The 21,081-nt window shown below is 50.5% G+C and overlaps 2 protein-coding genes across 9 annotated transcripts; one reads left to right on the forward strand and one right to left on the reverse strand.

Annotated features, from left to right (window-relative positions):
* Positions 1–7,976: 7,976 nt before the first annotated feature.
* Positions 7,977–12,875, reverse strand: LOC307205023 (uncharacterized protein). 2 transcript variants are annotated; one of them, XM_079957292.1, is made up of 3 exons: positions 12,434–12,875; positions 8,936–11,155; positions 7,977–8,293 (listed from the first exon to the last, which is right to left on the reverse strand). In XM_079957292.1, exons 1-2 carry the CDS (start codon positions 12,722–12,724, stop codon positions 10,934–10,936), a joined length of 513 nt encoding a protein of 170 aa, XP_079813418.1. In that variant the 5' UTR covers positions 12,725–12,875; the 3' UTR covers positions 7,977–8,293; positions 8,936–10,933. The 2 variants fall into 2 exon arrangements, with proteins under 2 accessions (XP_079813418.1, XP_079813419.1); XM_079957293.1 differs by lacking the exon at positions 12,434–12,875 and having other exon boundaries at positions 8,936–9,326.
* A 133-nt stretch (positions 12,876–13,008) lies between these two features.
* Positions 13,009–20,330, forward strand: LOC307204918 (uncharacterized protein). Of its 7 annotated transcripts, none has more exons than XM_079957074.1 (4): positions 13,009–14,593; positions 16,626–17,569; positions 18,332–18,416; positions 19,365–20,330. In XM_079957074.1, the coding sequence occupies exons 2-3, from the start codon at positions 16,641–16,643 to the stop codon at positions 18,378–18,380; spliced, it is 978 nt and encodes a 325-aa protein (XP_079813200.1). In that variant the 5' UTR covers positions 13,009–14,593; positions 16,626–16,640; the 3' UTR covers positions 18,381–18,416; positions 19,365–20,330. The 7 variants fall into 7 exon arrangements, 6 of the variants coding, with proteins under 6 accessions (XP_079813200.1, XP_079813204.1, XP_079813199.1 ...); XM_079957078.1 differs by having other exon boundaries at positions 18,344–18,416; XR_013833787.1 differs by having other exon boundaries at positions 13,010–14,593; positions 16,626–17,634.
* The last annotated feature ends 751 nt before the right edge of the window (positions 20,331–21,081 follow it).

Genomic DNA, 21,081 nt, shown 5'->3' on the forward strand with positions numbered 1-21,081 from the left:
TGAGAAACGCAGTAAAACTGAAATGGCTAGATTCACCCACCCCTCTTTCCTGAGCAGATGCTTCTGCGCTGAGAATGCCAGCTGTTTAGCAGACCACCACCAGCTGCGACTCCTGCATTGTGGTGGGTTGAACTAAAAGACCCTTGGGATCCCATCCAACTCGCCAATTCTCTGATTCTGCCACGCCAGGGACAAATGCTGTCCAGTGAAGCCCCAATGAGCTGCTCTTAAGTCCCACCCAGACTCATCTCTCCCACTCAGCTGTGTGCACCCCTCCCCTCCCCCCTGGCAGAGCTGGCCTGGCAGAGCTTAAAATAGGAAATGGCCCATTAGCCTTTGGGTTGTACATCTGCCTTGTGCCCAGGGGCAGGGGCCAGGAGAAGTTACTGGAAGCAATAACGCAAGATAAAGCTCTTGCCATCAATATTTCATGGCAAGTGGGGGGGGGGGTGTTGGATGCAGTCCTTGGGGAAGACGGGCTGCAAGCAATCTGCGGTGCTGCCAGGGCAGGACTTTGGGGCAGAAGTCCAGGGAATGAGTAGAAGGGCTTCCCAGTGCAGCAGCAGAGGATGGCGGCTTGGCATATAATCTCAGGTGGGATAAATCCTGTTCCCATTGAAAGAGGGAACCCCCCCTCCTGCAAGTTCAGCCTTGGTCAACCAGATGTTTTGGACTAAAATATTGTGGGGAGGGGAAGGGAGTACAGTGTCAGACCCTCCAAGTGTCCATATTTTCCAGGGACGTCCCTGATTTAGAGAAGCCATTCCAGTTTCTGATTTGATCCCAGAATGTCCCGCTTTTCCTTAAGAAGTCCCTATTTTCATTGGAGAAACGTTGGAGAGTATGGAGTTATCCAACCCCTGAGCTGTCTGAAGGCAATCCTATATAGGGAAGTTTTTTAAAAAATGTGTAATGTTTTATTATGCTTTTATATATGTTGGAAGCCGCCCAGAGTGGCAGGGGCAGTGCTTTTTTTCTGGGGGCACGCATACCCCTAAACATTTTGTGAATCTTTGTACTTTTGTCCATTTACTGTATGTATTTTTCCTGATTTGAACGATAAATTTTTGATTTTCTTGAGTCAAAATGAGAATACCCCTAAACATTTTTTAAAAGAAAAAAAGCACTGGGCTGGGGCAACCCAGTAAGATGTGTGGGGTATAAATAATAAACTTATCATTATGGAATGGGACGTCCCTATTTTCATTGGAGAAATGTTGGAGGGTATGCAGTATGTGTTTGTGGGGAAACAACAGGTTTTAAAAACCACCTCCTTCCACCCTGGTCCTGATCTAGATTGGAGGCCCAGCACAGCTGCTTTTTCCTCATAAGAAAGAAAGCTGGGTGATCCTGAGCAGACTTTTAAGGAAATGCATTTAACATAATGTGTAGTTTGCAGTGCCCTTTTTAAGAAAAAAGGTGCTGGTATTCACCATGAAGCTGTTACAGTAAGTGCCACATTTTAAACATGTTGAGGAAAAGGTGCCAGTGCTGTGTGCCATTGAGTACCCCCCAGGGGGGAAGCACTGGTAGTTTCACATAGGAAAAATCCCCCACCCCAATACTGGTGACAGCAGCCGCGAAATTAAAAGACACCTGCTTCTTGGGAGAAAAGCAATGACAAACCTAGACAGCATCTTAAAAAGCAGAGACATCACCTTGCCAACAAAGGTCCGTATAGTTAAAGCTATGGTCTTCCCAGTAGTGATGTATGGAAGTGAGAGCTGGACCATAAAGAAGGCTGATCGCCGAAGAATTGATGCTTTTGAATTATGGTGCTGGAGGAGACTCTTGAGAGTCCCATGGACGGCAAGAAGATCAAACGTATCCATTCTCAAGGAAATCAGCCTTGAGTGCTCACTGGAAGGACAGATCGTGAAGCTGAGGCTCCAATACTTTGGCCACCTCATGACAAGAGAAGACTCCCTGGAAAAGAACCTGATGTTGGGAAAGATGGAGGGCACAAGGAGAAGGGGAAGACAGAGGATGAGATGGTTGGACAGTGTTCTCGAAGCTACCAGCATGAGTTTGACCAAACTGCGGGAGGCAGTGGAACACAGGAGTGCCACTTCCGGGTTGGCGCCATCGCCGAATGGCGGACTCCCTCCGAGCTCCGGAGGGAGTCGGCTCGGCAGGGGCTGGGTTCTACCGCGCCGGCGACACGGGGACCCTCAAAAACCATGGGCGCTGAAACCCATGGGCATGGTGACTTGGCTGGCACCATTTGCGCCCCCCCGACCACGCGAAGGAGCCTTTTTAAAGGCTGCGGAGCGGGTGACGGGGGGGTGGTGGTGGTGCTGTGAGTCCTCCGCTTCCCCTGCCGAGCGAAGCCGCATGCCATTTGGCGGAGAGCGCTGACCTCTTCAATTGAAAATTCGGAATAAAAGAACAACCCATGAGTAATTGGAAACTGGACTTAAAAAAGGAAAAAAAAAAAAATTTAAATCAGGAGCAAAAAGGAAGTCAGCCTCCCCCCTGTTGTAGAGGATTTAAAGCAAAGGATTTAACAACTAAGATCGAGTGCTACCTAAGTTTGATAAAGTTATTATTTTCACGATGGAAAGTTATAAGATTGGGCTGGAGGAGAAAAGTAGATGTGAGCTAAAATGCAACCCCCCCCCCCGGGACCGGGAGCGATCCGCGAGAGCGCCGGGAGAGGAGAAACAGAGGCTTTGACAGCTGTCAAAGGAGCTGTCAAAGCTGAAGAGTAAAAAGAGAACTTTGCTAGGAGGACTTTGCCGGTTACATTTGTTACGAATTAGATACAAATTGTCTAAAATAAGGAATTACAAGTTACTTTGACTGTTGGGTGGATCTGGAAGGAAACTGAGTAACTATAATCCCCCTAGAGGGGCTGTGGGACATTACAAGTATTGTTGCCATGGAATTTGAACTGGATTTTTTATCTCCTGGGAAACTGCAGAAATGGAATACTATTTTGTCTACAGAGGTCTCTACACTAAAGGAGACAATAGACTTATCTATTGAAGAATGGAAGGGACTTGACGTAAGTTTTGTTCCTGAATAACAAAGCCTCTGTAGGAGAATTTAGAAGCTTTTGGAATTGGAACATTTTTGCAGGAGAGCAGGAAATGAAACTAGAGAAAAATGAGGAGAGAGAACAACAAGAACAACATGAACAATAAGAATCGGACAAAAAAAAAAAAGGACTTCTTTGAGATAGAATTTCTCCCAAGATTGGACGCTTGAAATTAAAGATGATTAAAAAGATGGCAAAGACTATTTAAAAAGACGGCAAAGTGGATCTCTGAAGGATTTCGGCCTAGAAATGGGATCTCCAGGATGACAACAGGCATTGATGGACATTGGGGAACGCAACCGGGAAAGGGGGGAGGGAAATTTGGAATCCAAAGGGTGTTAAATTATACTTTATTCTTTTTTTTATCTTTTTAAAATTTTAATCTGTTCTGCATATTAAAGTGGGGAACTCATAGAAGGGAGCGAGGTCGATTTTAGGGGAGGGAAAAACATTCTTAATATTGGGTTAATTGTAATAAGTTTAAAACTTGGGGTAAGAACTTGTTGAATTTATTTGAAAGAATTGGAATACAAAAGGGGGTGGGGGTGGGGGAAGTCCTGGAAAAATGTTAATGAAAATAAGATTATAGAATGGATGTTTTATTTTTTCATTTTTCTTTTTCTGTCATATTTGAAAATGCTTAATAAATATTATTAAAAAAAAAAAAAAAGGAACACAGGAGTGCCTGGTGTGCTCTGGTCCATGGGGTCACAAAGAGTCGGACACGACTAAATGACTAAACAACAACAACAACAAAACTTGCTGCAATAATATAATACTCTGAATTTATTATTTGTTTCATAAAATTTATATACCGCTTGGTGGTCAAAAAAACCACCACAGCTAATTACAAAAAAGATGAAACAATACAGTTCTTAATAAGAAAAATTAACAGTAGCTTTGGATTTTAAAGAAGTTGATATAACAAGAGACTAAAAGCAGATCAAGGCTCGCACCAACTTTCCAAACATCTGGGTCGGCTTGTCTAAACAAAAATGTTTTTTTCGCAGGAACCAAAAAAGTACAGCGAAGGCGCCTGCCTGATATCAATAGGCAGGGAGTTCCAAAATGTAGGTCCTGCCACACGGAAAAAATAGCAAGTTCTTACAAATGTGGAATGGGTATTATGTGGCACTTGTAACAGGGCCATTTCTGCCAACAGAAGTGGCCAGGTAGGAGTGAGGTGATCTCATAGTCCCAAGTTGTTTTGGGCCCCCAATGTCCCTAGGAATTGTGAGATATGCTCTGCAGAAAGCAGCTGCCCATCTCCGTGCTCAGCATGGGAATCCCCCCCACAAATTCCTCTGCATCCTGCCAAATAAAACAGAAGGAAAATTGGGACGTTGAATGCCAAAACTCAAGAGAGCATGAGGAGTGGGAGGTGGGAACAGGGGGTCTAGACAGACCCCTGTGGATGACACTGTTTGAATGAAGTCTGAAGTGCCCTGGCACTCTCTGCTGACAGCAGAATCTTCCTGCCTGATCTTGCCCCGGCTAATAGCTTGCCTGTGTGCTTTTCAGAGAAATGATCTAACTTGGAAACAAAGATGAGGTGCGATTTAAAAGAAAGAGAAGAAAGGAGGGCTTGTTCAGAGGTGGGGTGGCTTTCATCCTGTGTTTTCTTCTGCCCATAACCATAGAGACTGAGGAGGGGGGGAGACCACCAGGATGGTGAGATGGAAACATTCCCAAAGGAGAAAGCAGAGACTTTCCCCAGGGCTACCCTGTGAATTTCATGGATGACCTATAAAGCCCTATATGGCTTAGCACCAGCCTATCTGAAGGACCGCATTCTCCCCTATGAACCTGCCTGGGCTCTGAGATCTTCAGGAAAGGCCGGTTTCTCAGTCCTGCTACCTCCACAGGTACACTTGGAGGAGACGAAGGAAAGGGCCTTCTCCGTGGCTGCTCCCAGACTCTGGAACTCCCTCCCTGGAGAAGTCAGACAGGCTCCCTCCTTGTTGTCCTTCAGCTGGCAGGTGAAAACTCTTTTCTTTTGACAGGCCTTTCTGAACTGACTGTTTTTTAAAGGAAAGGCTTTGTCAATAGTGCTTTGCTATTGTATTTTAATAGATTTGTTTTTTGCATTCTTTTTATTCTGTTAGAATTGAATTACCTTTAAACAATGAACATACATGTTTTTAGGGGGTTTTTTGTATTTTATCTGTGTGGTTTTAATTTGCGTAAGGCCTTGAGTAATTAATGAAACATAATAATGGAGACTTCAGTCCAGGTTAAGAGCTCAGCACCCTGCTTGGGGCTCTCGCCTGACAAACGGGGCTCATCACACAACATACATCAAGTCCGAGGAGCCCGTGGCCCTTGCAGTGTTTGGGGCTGAGACTCAGGCTTTGTGAACATGACTCTATGCTCTGGCTCCAATGTGCTCCCTCTGTTAGCCACAGTCCATAGGTATCCTGCAGTTTATAAACAAAATCCTGCCGTTGGATGAGTTTTCCCTCAAACCAACTCTCATCCAATTTGAAAATGCATGTGAGGGCTCATCCACACCACAGAATAAAGCAGAGTATGTACCCCTTGTGTGTTCTTTAATTTCCCCCGTCCATACAATGTTGACCAGAAATAGCAGCTGTCCCGAACGTTGTCCCTGCCAAATCTGGTGTTTCCCTATCCCTGGAAAATCCCCAAAGGGAATCTGCTCTTCTTTAGGTGTACTCCCGCCAGCTTTCTGTTTGCTCCCACCACTGGTTGCACTATGGATTTATATAATACCATTTTAATAGTTTTATTTTCGATCCCTTTTCTGGCAATCTCTAACATCTGCCTTGCAAGGGGTTGGACTAGATGACCCTTGGTGTCCCTTCCAACTCTACAGTTCTGTGAATTCACCTTTTTGCACAGCATCTTTGCTGAGCGGTCCATTTCAGCCCTAAGGCCTTGTTTCTGGCCAGCCACCTCCAGATCAACCCCCATGAGCTTATGTGTGGAGTTAGGATGTTTCCGTCCCGCTATGCATCACTTTATACTGGATTACACTGAAATGGTTTTTTTGCCATTTTAACACCCAGCTTGGAGAGACCCAGGAAGGTTCTTTGCAATTCAAGCCAGGGATGGGGGAACCTGTGGCAACACTGCTGTTGCCGGACCACAAACCCCAACATCCCTGACCACAGACCATCCTGGCTGGTGCTGATGGGAGCCCGGAGTCCAGCAACATCTGCAGGGCCGCTGATTCCCCGTCCCAGATTTAGACCATAGCAATTTTCCTGGAACCAAGTCAAAAGCAGACTTAAGATCAATAAAGGTGGGAGGGCCTTGAAGGATTAGTGCCAGGAACTGAAGTATACATCTCTCTGCCAGGTGAGCTAATACACAGGGATGGTTGAGCAATCGGCTTTAAATCTAATCTCTGCCTTCCAAATAATACTATTATCCTCCTTCATACAAAGTTAAAGCTTATGTTTTAAAAACCTGGCATAAAGTTTTCCAATAACTGCCTTCCAAGAAGGCTAATGGGGCAATAATGATCTGGATTGGTCCCATCACCATTTCTTAATGTGATGAGCTAGGAAAGCTTTACTCAGTGCTCCCCCCCCCAAAAAAATAGGTGCCAGTACTCCCCATGGCTGTTAGTTAAGTCCCACACTTTTTAACAACAACAACAAAAGAGGTGCCAGTACGCTTTCCCTTGAGTACCCCTGAAAAAAGCACTGGCTTTACTGCATATATTGGGAGTCTTTCCAGTTCTGTTAATAAAATACGAAGGGATGAGAGTAAAGATATCCCACTGTTCTGGGAGAGATTTTAAGGTATGAGAAGGTATATAATCTTGGTTTCCCAGAGCAATCAGATAAAGGAGTTCACCTGACACTGCAGGTTGCCACTCTGCAGCATAAAGAAATGGTTCAAATCTGGAGGGTGCTGGCTTGGCTAGTCTTTTGCATTCCCAGTTTTATGTTTAGGATGATTGCAACAGAGCTCAGCTTACAACTCACATGCTTTCAGGAATGCCCCGAAACCAAAAGATGCTCTGCTGGGTCACACCAGAGTGCCAGACCAGAAGATGCTTCATTATCAGTCTGGCTCTCTGGCACAAATCAGCTGGGTCGTGCCTGAGCACCAGAACAAAAGCAGCTCATCTTTTGCTCAGGACCAAAAAAGGAGCGTCCCGAATTTGGTCCCAAGAATGTTGGAGGGTATGCAGCTTGCAACAGCTTTGTCATCCCTATAAAAGCCGAGAACACCCTATTGATCAATTCAAGGAGCGGGGTTTTCTCCAACACAGTTGTCTTGTCTTAGGGCTCATTCATTTCCTGTGCTTTATAAACAAGGGTCCAAGAGGTTTTTCATTTGCCCTGCTGCTTTTCCCAGAAAAACCCGCAATTTGGCTCTGAATTGTAATTGTAATTGTAAAGGTAAAGGTACCCCTGACCATTAGGTCCAGTCGTGGACGACTCTGGGGTTGCGGCGCTCATCTCGCTTTACTGGCCAAGGAATCTGGCGTATAGCTTCAGGGTCATGGAGCCAGCATGACTAAGCCGCTTCTGGCGAACCAGAGCAGTGCACGGAAACACCGTTTACCTTCCCGTCGGAGCAGTACCTATTTATCTACTTGCACTTCGTGCTTTCGAACTGCTAGGTTGGCAGGAGCAGGGACCGAGCAACGGGAGCTTGCAGGGATTCGAACCGCCGACCTTCTGATCGGCAAGTCCTAGGCTCTGTGGTTTAACCCACAGTGCCACCCGCGTCCGCTGAATTGTAACAAATGTCAATCAGGTTTTCTGCAGAAAAGTACAGGACAAACAGAAGTGTGGATGAGTAAACCTATACCCTAATCGCAGTGCAAAGGCTTGATTTTTCTTTCACTGAAAAGAAGCCTGGAGTCTGTTATGGCCAAGAGGGAGGACTCGTTTTTCTACCTGGAAGGCAAACTTGTTTCCTGGCTTAAGTACATGGCACTGCGCCAACAAGATCATCGTGCAGAATTCACTGTTTATTTCTCATCCCGCAACATCCTCCCAGGTTCCTCTGCTCCGTCTGGGGCACTGCCTATGTCTCGTCCTGGACTGCGTAGATCACAAAGTCGTCGGGAAGATCAGCCTGGGTGCTGCTCCTCTGCCTGTTCGCGGTGAGCCAGCCCGTGGCCAGGGCCATCTTGAGCTTGCGCAGCCTGTACATCAAGCTCACCAGCTCCTGCTCCATGTACCCCAGCGACTTCAGGCCAGACCGGACAGAGCAGCCACGCCGGGGCCCACAAGGCGTGTGCGGTGGGGGCATGCGGCAGTCCGTGACCTGATCAGAAAAAGGCAGCAGTGAGCAGTTGTTGAGACAGGGGCTGGGGAAGGCCACATTCCCTTGGAGGGGTCTGGGGAGCCACAACCAGGTAGGCTGCCCTTTCCCCGCTTGTTTTCTCCCACCCGCCTCTGGCATTTGCTGCAGGTTCATTTCCGGGCTTAACCCAAGGTGCTTGCAATAGTGTTTAAAACCCTGAAAAACACAGGCCCCAAAGACCTGAAACACGCCTCCTTTCCTAATGACCCTCCTCAGCCCTGCTAATTCTTCCTTCTGTTTCCCACCACTGAGCCCTGGAGATGGAGGTTAATTGGGAGAGGAGTGTCTGTGCAATAATTTGCAGCCGGCTCCTTCCTGGCTGAAGCTTGCAAGCTGCATGTACAGGAAGAAGAAGAAGAAGAAGAAGAAGAAGAAGAAGAAGAAGAAGAAGAGGAGGAGGAGGAGGAGGAGGAGGAGGGGGAGGAGGAAGAGGGAGACACTCTCACCCACCTGGAAATTCAAGTCCTCCCCCTGCTACTTGGAGGGGCCAGGCAAACCTGGAGAGCCCTGGAGGTCTGCCCACCCTATGTAGACTTCTGCCCTCTGCCTCACATGCCAGAGGCTGGGTTTGGCACCAGTTCTCTGCTGCCCCCAGACACTCACCTCCGTTTCCCGCTGAGCCACTGGGCACTGCTCCATGGAGAAACCTCCCAGGAGCCAGACCAGGCTGTAGAAACACGCCAGGCTGATGAGCCACAGCAGAATCTGCCCATGCACCTGGTAGTTCTCCTGGTCCTCCGAGAGGCTGTTGTCCTGGTTGCTCAGGGCCCAGGCGGGGGTCAGCCACCCTAGCAAGCAGCAGATCCACCCACCCAGGACCACATCCATGGCCATTTCCTGCCTTCCTCTGAGCCTTACCACGGCACTGAGCCACCAGCAGCAGCGACATCACAAACCCCTGGGCAGGTGAGGTGGCCTCTTGCCCTCTCCTGGCAGGGAGAGCTGAGCCAAGAGGCCCAGCAGGGACAGATGTCCTCTTTGATGGGTGGCCTTGTCTCCTTGAGAGGCTGTCAGAGGACAGTACTCTCTATCGGGGGGGGGGGGGGCATCCAAGGGGAGCAGAGCAAGGGCAGAAGCAGCAGACTGAGCAGGCACACCCGCAATGGTGAGATGTATTTTATCTCTTATTTAAAACGTAGCCAATGGTTTCTGAACTGGATAATTAGCATATGCGAATGATACACAAATTGGTACTCCACCGGGCTCCTTCAAGAGGAAGGGAAGGATATGAATGGAAGAAATAAATAAATGATATCTTGCCCTCTTTTTTGGAGGGGGGGAGAGGGACTACCTCTGGAGCTTGGGGATAACAACCAGGTGGTGGTTTGCACCATCCTGGGGCCCCAGTTATTTGAATGTGCAGGGTTGGATTCATTCTTTAAAAAAAATGCAAATAGCATCAGCTGTGTAGTGGGGGAGGAAGCTGATAATTATCAGAACTGCAATAAGCTTCTGAAAGTGCTATTTGGCATGATGGGGACAGCCCTCACTGGTGTTGAATGTGATCTTTCCTCCCCATGCAAATAGCAGCTTCAAAGGATTGAATTCAGGCAAGGAAATCAAAGAGTTAAAGCAAACACAAACATACACACACATGCAGCGATGAGAGGTAACATTGGATCTATCCTCTGACAAGAAAGGAGCAAGTATGGTTGTCTTTGCCTTCTCTAGATCAGTTAAGTTAGCTTACAACGAGAAACCTATCCAAGTTATGTACATATAATAAACTACTTTATTATCTGCTTACTCTGCAAGCATCTCTCTGTGTATAATTGCAAAAAGTAAGGTCTACTCTCCAACCAAAATTCACAAGCCGTCTCCTTCTCCAACAGGTAATTTGGCTTGGGTGGGACGGGCAAAGTCCACTTGGCAGCTAGCCACAGGGGGAGGGTACACACAATGGTGCAAGGGTCTGGGTACACACAATGTTCATGTACATGCAGAACCCTTAGAACTGAACCCCTGCTTAAAATGCAATCATACTGCTATCAATGCCCCTCTCCAGTAGGGCTGGGCGATATCTGGTTTTCAAGATTGCGATGGCTCACCAACTAAACATTGAGATATAGCTATATATCACAATGTCTGAAATGAGGATGGAGCTATAGAGATGCGTTGCCTGGCTTCACAGTTTTTCCCGCATTGAGATTTTTGCTGGTGCCTGCTCTTCTGATTCGCTGCAGGAATCAGGGGCTGCAGGAATCAAGAGAAGCATAGGCTGGCTTAACGTTTCCCCCCACATTGTGATTTTTGCCTAGCATGCGCACGCGTGTGCACACACAACCACACACATCATGATTTGCAATATATTGCCAGGTCAAAAATTATGATATGGACTTCAAACCAGTTTGGGATGATATATTGATATATATATATATCGCCCAGCCCTGCTCTCCAGCATTATTCCCCCACCCCAGCTTCTCCCTCTTCCCCCTGCCCCCCTGCCTTCCCTGTGGCACTTCTGCCTGCATTTCCCAATTCCTTTGGCTGCAGAACCGGCGCAATTTCTGCCCCCATGAAGGTGCCCTGCGGCCTCCTCTGCCATAGATTTATTATTACTATTTTGAGTATTGCTTTCCAAACCCTCCCCGGTCCCCAGGCTCAGTCCTCCTCTTCGATGTCAAACACCACCAAGTTGAAGGCCTTGGCGCTTTCCCTGGCCAGCTGGCACTCGGGTGCCCGGCAGCCGCGGTGGCGCAGGGTGAGGGCGGCCTTGTGGTTCCGCACAAGCGTCACCAGCTTCACGAGCTCCAGCTCCATCTGGAAGAAGGCGTGCAAGAGGTGCCGCTCCAGATCCCGTTCGTGGGCCAGCTGGGCTTCTTCCTGCGGAGGAGGAGGAGGAGGATGTTGGTCAGGCAGCGCGAGGGGCTGTGAACATTATAGGAAGATGCTTGAGATAAAACAGGCCAAGGGTGTCCCTAGAAGCCAGTACAATGGTTGCGAAAATGCTGATGGAGTTGTCGAAAGGAAACCAAAGCAATACTTTTTGCCGAAGGAGGAGTACAAGGCACCACCCAACTGTCTTAGGGACTCCACTCCAGATTTGAGTAGGATTTGCTAATAATAATAATAATAATAATAATTGTTATTTATACCCCGCCCATCTGGTTGGGTTTCCTCAGCCACTCTGGGCGGCTTCCAACAAAAGATTAAAAATACATCACAATATCAGTCATTAAAAACTTCCCTAAACAGGGCTGCCTTCAGATGTCTTTGAAACGTCAGATAGTTGTTTATTTCTTTGACATCTGATAGAAGGGTGTTCCACAGGGCGGGTGCCACTACTGAGAAGGCCCTCTGCCTGTTTCCCTGTAACTTCGCTTCTCACAGTGAAGGCCCTTGGAGCTGGACCTCAGTGTCTGGGCTGAACGATGGGAGTGGAGACGTTCCTTCAGGTTTACTGGGCCAAGGCCTTAGCCTGTTCTTCTCCCAGCAGAGATTTAGGACTTGAGTTTTCCTTCTCCTAGATGAGCTACCTTCCCAAGTGGACAATCTCTTCCAGTATACTCCTGAATACTGGAATCCCAAGTGGGGAAGAGATCATTGCTGTTGCACCCAGGTCCTGCTTGCTGGCGGCATCCCAGGACACTGGATTAGACGGGCCCCCTATGACCTGACCCAGCTACAGGCCTCTCCTTGCAGAAGTCTAGTGGTACCTCGGGTTAAGTACTTAATTCGTTCTGGAGGTCTGTTCTTAACCTGAAACTGTTCTTAACCTGAAGCACCACTTTAGCTAATGGGGCCTCCTCCTGCTGCCGCCGCGCGATTTCTGTTCTCATCCTGAAGCAAAGTTCTTAACCTGAGGTACTATTTCTGGGTTATTGGAGTCTGTAAACTGAAGCGTATGTAAACTGAAGCGTATGTAACCAGAGGGACCACTGTATTGTGATAACAGAACCTCCACGCTCAGGGACAGTCTACCTCTGAATACCAGCTGATGGGGAACGATGACTGGAGAGTTGCCTTTGTGCTCAGTTCCTGCTTGCGGGTTTCCCTTTGGAGCACCTGGCTGGTCACTGTGAGGGCAGGATGGGCCCCCTTTGGCTCTTCTAATCTCCTTCTGTTTGTCTCCTGGAACCTCCCCTCCCTTCCCTTTCTTACCCGTGCATCTTCTGCCTTGGGCTTCGTGTGCAGCCATTTCGCTCCCAGGGCCAGCACCAGAACCACGATGGATCCAAATGCCAAGCTGTCCCAAGCCCCGGGGGAGACGGCTTCCTTCTGCTCTTCCACCGCAGCACGGCGTACGGCAGAGCTTCCCTGGCAGAGCCACAACACCCACAGCAGGCTGTGCATGGTGAATACAAATGATGGCGGAGTCCCTGGGGCCAAGCGGGCCCTGGTCTGTGATGTCACAGATGCGCCAGCCCCATTGGCCAGTCGCGTGGGTGACATCGGGAGAGGGTTCCGTCAGCTGGCCAATTGCTCATTTATTTGCTACCTTTTAACCCCCTGCTTTCCTCCCACATGTGGCACACATATAAAAAAGGTAAAGGGACCCCTGACCGTTAGGTTCAGTTGTGACCGACTCTGGGGTTGTGGCGCTCATCTTGCTTTATTGGCCAAGGGAGCCGGCGTACAGCTTCCAGGTCATGTGGCCAGCGTGACTAAGCCGCTTCTGGTGAATCAGAGCAGCGCACGGAAACGCTGTTTACCTTCCCGCTGGAGTGGTACCTATTTATCTACTTGCATTTTGACGTGCTTTCGAACTGCTAGGTTGGCAGGAGCAGGGACCGAGCAATGGGAGCTCACCCCGTTGTGGGGATTCGAACCGCCGACCTTCTGATCGGCAAGTCCTAGGCTCTGTGGTTTAACCCACAGCGCCACCCGTGTCACAAATAAACAAATAAATGCCATGGGCCCAACTGTGAGGAACTCCCTTCTGCAAGAAGTTAGGCAGGCACTGTCCCTTCAGAGTTTCTGGTACCTGGTCAAAGCTGTTCTGTTTCAGGAAGCCTTTGCACCCTGAATGTGCCTTGCTTTCTTTCCTTTCTCTTTCTCTTATTTTATATATAAATATTTTTTTATTTAAAAAAACAATTATTATTATTTATATTAAATGCTCAAGGTTATAGATATTGGAGGCTTGATTTATGTTTTAATTTAATGTTTTAATATTGCATATTTTATTGCTGTAAGCTGCCCTGAGGCCTTCAGGGTGAAAAGTGGGAGTAGCGTTTTTAAATAAATAAAGAATATATTTAAGCAATGTAAATGTTCTATTATTTTGCCTTACTTGGAATTCCGATAAATACCGGTTGGAGGGGAGAGAAACTCTGGTGCTCAAATCCTGGTTGCGGGTTTCACAAAATGGGCATCTGGTTGGCCGCTGTGAGAACAGGATGCTAGCCTAGATGGGCCATGGGCCTGATCCCACAGGCTCTTCTCAGGAGCAGGCATTGAGACATACTCCAAGTGACTGGACCCAGTTAGTACCCTGGAAGCTGTAGCCCATCCAAGCTGCGATTTTGGGGCCACCTTCAAGGGCAGTCCTGCAAACAATGCTCCACAGTAGTCTACCCCAGGGCCTGACTCCTGCTCACACCCCTCGCTTGCAGAAAAGGGTCCTGTGTGGTGGTGTTTGCCTGAGCGGCCTTCAGAGCAAAAGCTAGCCATCAAATCAAAGGTGGCCTTAAACGTGTGAATGCACTTTAGGAGTATAGGTCACAACAACAGTGGGAGAAGCAGGCCATATTCAGGGAGGAAAGGCACCTTATTAATCCCATTTCTAGCACCACCTTTTTTCCTCCAAGGAGCTCCGGGTGTGATGCGCAGGGTTCTCCCCCTCCTCATTTAATTTACCCCACAACAACCCTGTGAGGTAGGTTAAGCGGAGAAGCAGTGACCGGCCCCCAAAGTCGCACCCAGGGCTGAATGGGGATTTGAACCCGCGTCTGCCAGGTCCTAGTAGGTCAGCGCTCTAACCACTACGTATCAATGCCTCAGCCCCACTCAAAACGCCGGGCTCCCTCCCCCAGCAGCTGCAGAGAGCAGCCTCGCCTTGCAGTTTGCAGGACCTTGGTGCGCCCTTCGTGCAAAGCCTGGGCGCGTTCCCACGTGCAAAGCCTGCCTTAGGGAGGAGCAGCCGCGCCCCCTCCCCAAAGAATAGCTTCGGGGGCGGATCTGTGTCTGTGTGTGTCCCCCCCACCCACACCAGCCACGTGATGTAGCAGCAGCCCAACATGGCGCAGTCCTCCTAGGCCGCTCCATCCCAGCCCGGCGGGGAGGCCATCTGGCCTTGCAGAGCATCCCGGAGACCGGCAGGTAAGTGAGGTCGGGGGTGGGGGTGGAGGTGGAGGGGGCGCATCAGAGTCCCCCCCCCAGTGCAAAAACCCACGCCTTTCACGGTTCCCCAAACTGCCTTTCCCGCCCCTATCCCCCCCCCCCAGGTCCTTGGCTGGGATGGAGCCACGTGCCGGGTGGGTTGGGTGGAGGTCGCCTTCTTGTGCCCTCCCCCGCCAGAGAAGGACCCGAGAGACGGGGACAACCTACCCCACCCCCTCGAGGAGAAGCGGGAGCCTTGCATCCAGGCGGCAAGGCGAGGATGGAGGACGTTGTGGTCCATCCAGATGCGGCTCCCATCACCAACATCTTTGCACCCCGGTTGGGGCTGTAGGGCATTGGAGGCCAGCAGCACATCTGGAGGGTGACATTGGGGGGCGGGGTGTTTCCCCACCATCTCTGCTCTGCTGTTCAGAAGGTGGGGAGGGGTCTGCCTGGGTTCCTGCAAACCTCCTGGGGTGCTGGGCGGGTGGTGGAGAGTGGGCTTCTCAGGGGCGAGGGGAGGAAATTGGGGCACCTCACTGAACTCACCCCATGTGCTTCTCCACCAGATTGTGGTCCTAGCAGCTTAGGGTAGATCTCTTGGAAGAACCAGATATAGAACATTGCAAAATAGCTCATGAACCGGTGACCAAGATCAAAATACAGTAGTCAGTCACTGTTGAATATATCTGTTTAGCAGAGATAAGCAGAACAATGCAAATTATTATTATTATTATTGCTACTGTTGTACTGCATTTGCTCAAAGAAGCTAAAGGGGGCATGCATGAGTCTCCTCCTCCCCATCCTATCCTCACAACAACCCTGTGAGGTAGGTTGGGATGAGAGAGGCAGTGACTGGCTCCAAGGTCACCCAGTGAGTTTGATGGCTGAGCAGAGATTTGATCCTGGACTCCCAGGTCCTAGTGCCATGGGTAGGCAAACTAAGGCCCCGGGGGCCGGGGCCGGCCCAATCACCTTCTAATTCCGGCCCTCGGACGGTCCAGGAATCAGCATGTTTTTACATAAGTAGAATGTGTGCTTTTATTTAAAATGCATCTCTGGGTTATTTGTGGGGCATAGGAATTTGTTCATTCCCCCCCAATATAGTCCGGCCCCCCACAAGGTCTGAGGGACAGTGGACCGGCCCCCTGCTGAAAAAGTTTGCTGACCTCTGTACAATCTAACCCCTACAACTATCAACATTCAACATTCAACATTCTTATCCTTATCCAAGAACTGTTGAATAAATCTTTTGAACAAGTAGAACAATTTATTTATTTCATAAAATGTATACACCACTTGATTGGTTTTTTAAAAAGCAATTTACAAAAAGAATAAAACAATAAAATTAGCAGTAAGAAAAAAAAGTAATGTAAGAAATTCAAAGAGTTAAAACAACAATATACGAAAACAAGATGTAACAACTCTCTAAACAATGCAAAAACTGCTATGAAACAATGACCGATCTCAATAACCCAGCCAGTAAGTTGGAAGGGGGCTGTCAGTCAGTGGGCAGTGCCCCTGCTTGGTATGTAGAAGGCATCAGGTTGAATCCCTACCAGCATCTTCAGGTCGGGCTAGAAATGTCTGAAGCCCTGATGAGCCGCTGCCTGCCAGTGTTGACCAGCCTCTTCCAGCATGGTGCCATCTAGATGTGCTCAGTTGGGCTGAACATCTGGAGGGGGAGTTGTAGCCAAAAACATCTGGAGGGCACCAGGTTGGGCAAGGCTTGGAGGAAAAACCAGATATCTGCAGATGTGGAGATGATGATGATGATGATGATGATGATAGTATTTATATGCCACCCATCTGACTGGGTTGCCCCAGCCACTCGGGGCAGCTTCCAACAAAATATTAAAAACACAGTAAAACATCAACCATTAAAATTTTCCCTGAACAGGGCTGCCTTCAGGTTGTTTATTTGTTGGACGCCTGTTGGGAAGGGTGGGAAATGGATGCCTCTGCATGAGAGAGGGAGAAGGGAGCGCCTTTCCCTTCTGCTCTGACCCCTTTCCCTCCTTCTTGCCCTCAGCGCAATTCACCCGCCATGGTGAAGATCTTTGTGGGGGGCCTGTCTCCCGTGGTGACGGCCGAGGAGCTGAGGAAGCTCTTTGAGCAGTACGGGCAGGTGAACGAGTGTGACATCCTCAAGAACTTTGCCTTTGTGCACATGGAGAAGGAGGACGAGGCCCATCAGGCCATCAGCGCCCTGCACAAGAGCGAGTTCTACGGGGCCCACCTGACGGTGGAATACGCCACCTCCAAGATCCGAAACGCCACCAAGATCTACGTGGGGAACGTCTCCGCCAAGGCCACCACCTCCCAGATCCGCCAGCTCTTTGAGAGGTTTGGCAAAGTGGTGGAGTGCGACATTGTCAAGAACTACGCCTTCGTCCACATGGCCAAGGAGAGGGAGGCCATGGACGCCATCTTGAACCTCAACGACACCCCTTTGGAGGACCAGAAAATCTTCGTCACCCTTTCCAAGAGCAACAGCTCCCTGCGGGCTGCTAAGGGGGCGGCGGCAGCAGCAGCAGCAGCGGTGCCCACCCCGCCTCCCCCGTCCCCAAGCTACTACTTCTCCAGGGGGCGGCTGCCACCCCCGCCCCCGGCCTACACCCCCTACTGCCCCCGGGCGTGGTACGACAGGGAGTACTGCGACCGCTACTCATACGAGCTCTACGACCGGGCCCGGGCCGCCTACGACCGGGCCTTGCCTCCTCCCCCTGCCGCCTATAGGGAAAGGAGCCCCGTGGGCAGGCGGACAGCTGCCTCCACCGCCGTCGTGGCCCAGTACGCTGACCCCTACGCGGCTGCAGCTGCTGCGGCTGCCGCCGCTGCTGCCACCGCCGCCGCCAACCAGACCTATAACCCGGCCTACAGCCAGCCAGGGTACGCAGCCGCTGCTGCTGCTGCCGCCACATACTCCCAGTACAGCATAGGAACCGCCTACAACGTGGCGGAGTACTACGAGAGGTACGCCAGCGCATACGCCGCCCAGTATGCGCAGACCTTCTGAGCACGGTGTGCCTTTTCCGGCAGTAAGTGTCTGGTGGTCCTTGGTTGATTGGGGTGGGTGGTGGCGGCGGGGTGGGAGGGAGCAGGGGGTCGTGGGCAGGAGAAGGGACTGGCTCAGAAACACCCCACCTCTGGGGTTTCAGCTCTACAGTGCTGGGGAAACCCAGCCAGATGGGTGGGGTATAAATAATATTATAATATTATTATTATTACAGTGCGTTCCCTGCATGTGGGCATTTGATTTCTGCACCCTGTCTTCTCCCGGCAATCGAGGGTATGCAGGGACACCTAGCCAGGAAAGAAAGAATTTGAGGAGGGTTCAATGAGGGGCAGGGCCTGGGGAAGATATTGAGGGCCAGATCAAGGCCGGGGGGGGCACAGTTGACATGAGCCCAGTATTGTCTGTCTTGGCCAGCAGCTGCTGTTTAAGGCAGGCTTCATCAAGCTGTTGCCCTCCAGATGTTACAGGGAAGGGAAGGCTTGGGAGGTTGTGGGATCAGCCCAGCAAGGTGGGCTCTCAGCTAGCTGGCAGGCTGGTTGGCCGGCTGGTGTGTGTGTGTTATCACGGGGTCCGAGATTGTGCCCACCCCCCATGTCTCTTTGTTTGCCTGTGCAAAATACAGTACATAGGATGCAAACCTCTGTGTATATATGATGCACACTTATTACGTTTGTGTATATCCAGATACACACCTGCATGCATGCACCTGAATTGTGTAGATCTCTTTGCAGGCCTCGCCACCGCAGTGTCTGTGAGGGCCTTTGCTGATCACACGCTGACTTTTTACTCCAGCTTCCTTCCAAGGTTGGTGACGCTGCATTTTTTTTACCCCCTACCCTCCGTCCTTCCTGCCCTCTCGCCTTTTTCTTCCTTCACCCTCTTTCCTTTATTTATTTTTTTTTGATCCGGCCGTTACCTTTTTGTTAAAAAAAAAAAACCTGCTTCGAAGACCCGCCGCCTGCCTCGCCAACCCCCGCCTTTCGAACCCGCCGTGAGCCGAAGACGGTTTTGCTCGTAGAAACGTGCCCGCTTTTTTGAACTCTCCTCGTGCCCGGAGCAGCGGGCATTTGCCAACCTCCGAACTCTCTGCCGGCTAATTCTTTGCTTGCCCCGTGGTGTTGCTGCCTGCCGAACCTCTGACCCCCTTGTCGCCCAGGTCTCTGCCGGGCTCCTGAGCCGGGGAGAGAGGCCTCCTTTTGCTTCTGCTGTATTCCTGGGTACCGTTCTGTTCTGTTCTGTTTGTTGCCTTTGTACAATCGGTTAATGGAGCTTGTTCCTGTCGTGGCAACTCGTTTGCTTTTTTCCCTTATTTTTTTAAATGTCGATCATTAAATGGCTTTTACAGAACCTCTCGCGTCTCGTCGTGAAATTACACCCACCCCAATCCCCGCCGCCGCCCGACTTTGCCTCTGCCTTCGATTTCCTCCACCCCACTTTCTGCATGGGGCGGGAGGGAATTGCCCATTCTTGCTGACCTCTACCGCATCCCCCCGTCCCCAAGTTTACTTTCTGCCTTCCCTCCCTCTGCTTTCCCTCCAGAGTGATCCTCTCTTTGGGCTCTGCCTCTCTCTTTGCCGCCACTAACTCCATCCGTCCGTCCGTCTCGCCTGGAGAGTTAGGGAACCATTGTCAAATCCGCAGCAAATTCTGGCTCCCGTCTGTGGGGCTGACTAACGCAGCCTGGGCTGGGCATCTAGTGGTTTTTTAACCCTGTTTTTTCTCCCTCCATTGACTTTCTCTTTCTGTGGACAGCTGCTTCTGGAAGGCGACCTCGGGCAGGCAGAGCTGACCCGAAGCGACTCAGCGCCACCAGCCAGCCGAGAAGAAGGCGAAACTCCTGCAAGCGAACCTTCGGCCTCTTGCACTCGTAGCGTAGGCACTGGGAAGGAATGGGGTGTTTGGGCAGGGGTGAGCGAGGGGCCTGGAAAGGGGGGGGGTTGTCTGGGTTAGGGTACTACCGTAAGATGCTTTCCCCTCGCCTTCCTCCCCCCAGGCGGAAAGACCACTCAAGAGGAGGGTACGGGCGTGATCTGCCCCTGGGCTGGGGTGCCCAGTCTGGTTCTTTCTGCGGAGGGACAGCTGGGGTTGTCTGGGTTAGGAGACAGAGCCTTCCTGTCCTTGGGTTCCCATTTGCTCTGCCCAAAAGGGTTGGTTTTGTCTCTCTGAAAGGTAAGCAGAAGGACGGAGCCTCCGAGGTGTAAAGAAAATAGTCCCCTTGCTGCCTGGTCCCACTCGTTTGTTTTAGACCCCTCTTTGTCCTTCTGTCAGCTGACGGATCCCCTGGCAGCAGAGCCAGATCTGAACTCGGGACCTCATGATGTGGGGAAGCCTGTGAGGTAAGCAAGCTCTTTCTCCCCCCTCCCCCCGGCTGGGGCTGAGGGAGGGGTGGTCCTTTGCGGAGCCAAGGGTGCGGGGGGGGGGGGGGAGAGAAGCTCTTGCAGGAGAAGCCTTCAGCTCCAAACTCCCCACTCCACTCGTTTGTACATGACCTTTCTTCGGTGTCCTCTGGGTGTGGCTTCTGGGGACCCTCAATCATCAGAAGCTGAGGCAAGAGACAGATGTCTGTGGAGTCCTTGGGGGGACACCTCCATCCCCATCTCCTCCTCATAAAGCAATAGTCGTCTCTCGGAAGTTGAACAGAATCCGTTCCGGGAGGTCCAATCAACTTCCAAAACGTTCAGAAACCAAATCACGGCTTCTGATTGGCTGCAGGAGCTGCCGGACATTCAGGTTCCAGAAGAACGTACGCAAACCAGAACAACCACTTTCTGGGTTTGCGGCGTTCAGGAGCCAAAACATCCAAGTTCCAGAGCATTCAACAACCAAGATACGACTGTACTTGTGCCCCCGACCCCTGCTTTCCCTCCTCCCTGGGTTCTCCCTTATCCTCCAAGTGAGCTTCACCCTTTGAGCTGTGGTACAACAAGAGGTGAGTTTGCACCTCCCTGGCTTGGCTGGGGCTTGTAGGACGCAGAATCACAACCTGCCATGATTGTGTGGGTTTCACATCCTGGCATGAACTCCTACCTGGGCGACAATGAAAGCAAGTTGGCACAAGGACCCTTTGGCACAAGAACCCCCAAAGAGACAGCTTTTCATCCATGTGGCCCTCGTTCCCCAGCTCTGGCCACTTGGCACAGGATCATGCTGGAGTTGGACACCAGCCAGCAGCGCGGCCTAATGGTCAGAGATCCTTGGAGTTGGCCAGGTACGGAGAGCTCCCACAGGTGCTTTGAGGGAAGGAAGAGGAGGCAGTGGACGAAGGGGGTGACCCGAGATTGGAAAGAAGCAGGAGTTTTCCCTAGTGGTTGCTGCCTCTGCTGCCGCACGGTCTTCCCACACGTAGCAGCAGCGTAGGGGAATAAAGCGGATAGAGAAAAGTTTTTATCTCTCCCTTGGAAGTCATGGGCATCCACAGCAGCTGGATGTTGGAAGATTGAGGGCAAGGTCCTTCACGCAGCACACAATT

Source organism: Podarcis cretensis (assembly GCF_951804945.1).
Source record: "Podarcis cretensis genome assembly, chromosome: 16".
Classification (NCBI taxonomy): domain Eukaryota; kingdom Metazoa; phylum Chordata; class Lepidosauria; order Squamata; family Lacertidae; genus Podarcis; species Podarcis cretensis.

Excerpts from the sequence above, each read along its gene's own strand:
- LOC307204918 (XM_079957074.1), top strand. The coding sequence starts at position 16,641 with ATGGTGAAGATCTTTGTGGGGGGCCTGTCTCCCGTGGTGACGGCCGAG. Across the intron at positions 17,570-18,331 it reads GTGGCGGAGTACTACGAGAG|ATCTCTTTGCAGGCCTCGCC; the intron begins GTACGCCAGCGC and ends TGAATTGTGTAG.
- LOC307205023 (XM_079957292.1), bottom strand. The coding sequence starts at position 12,724 with ATGTCACCCACGCGACTGGCCAATGGGGCTGGCGCATCTGTGACATCA. Across the intron at positions 11,156-12,433 it reads CCAAGGCAGAAGATGCACGG|GAAGAAGCCCAGCTGGCCCA; the intron begins GTAAGAAAGGGA and ends CCTCCTCCGCAG.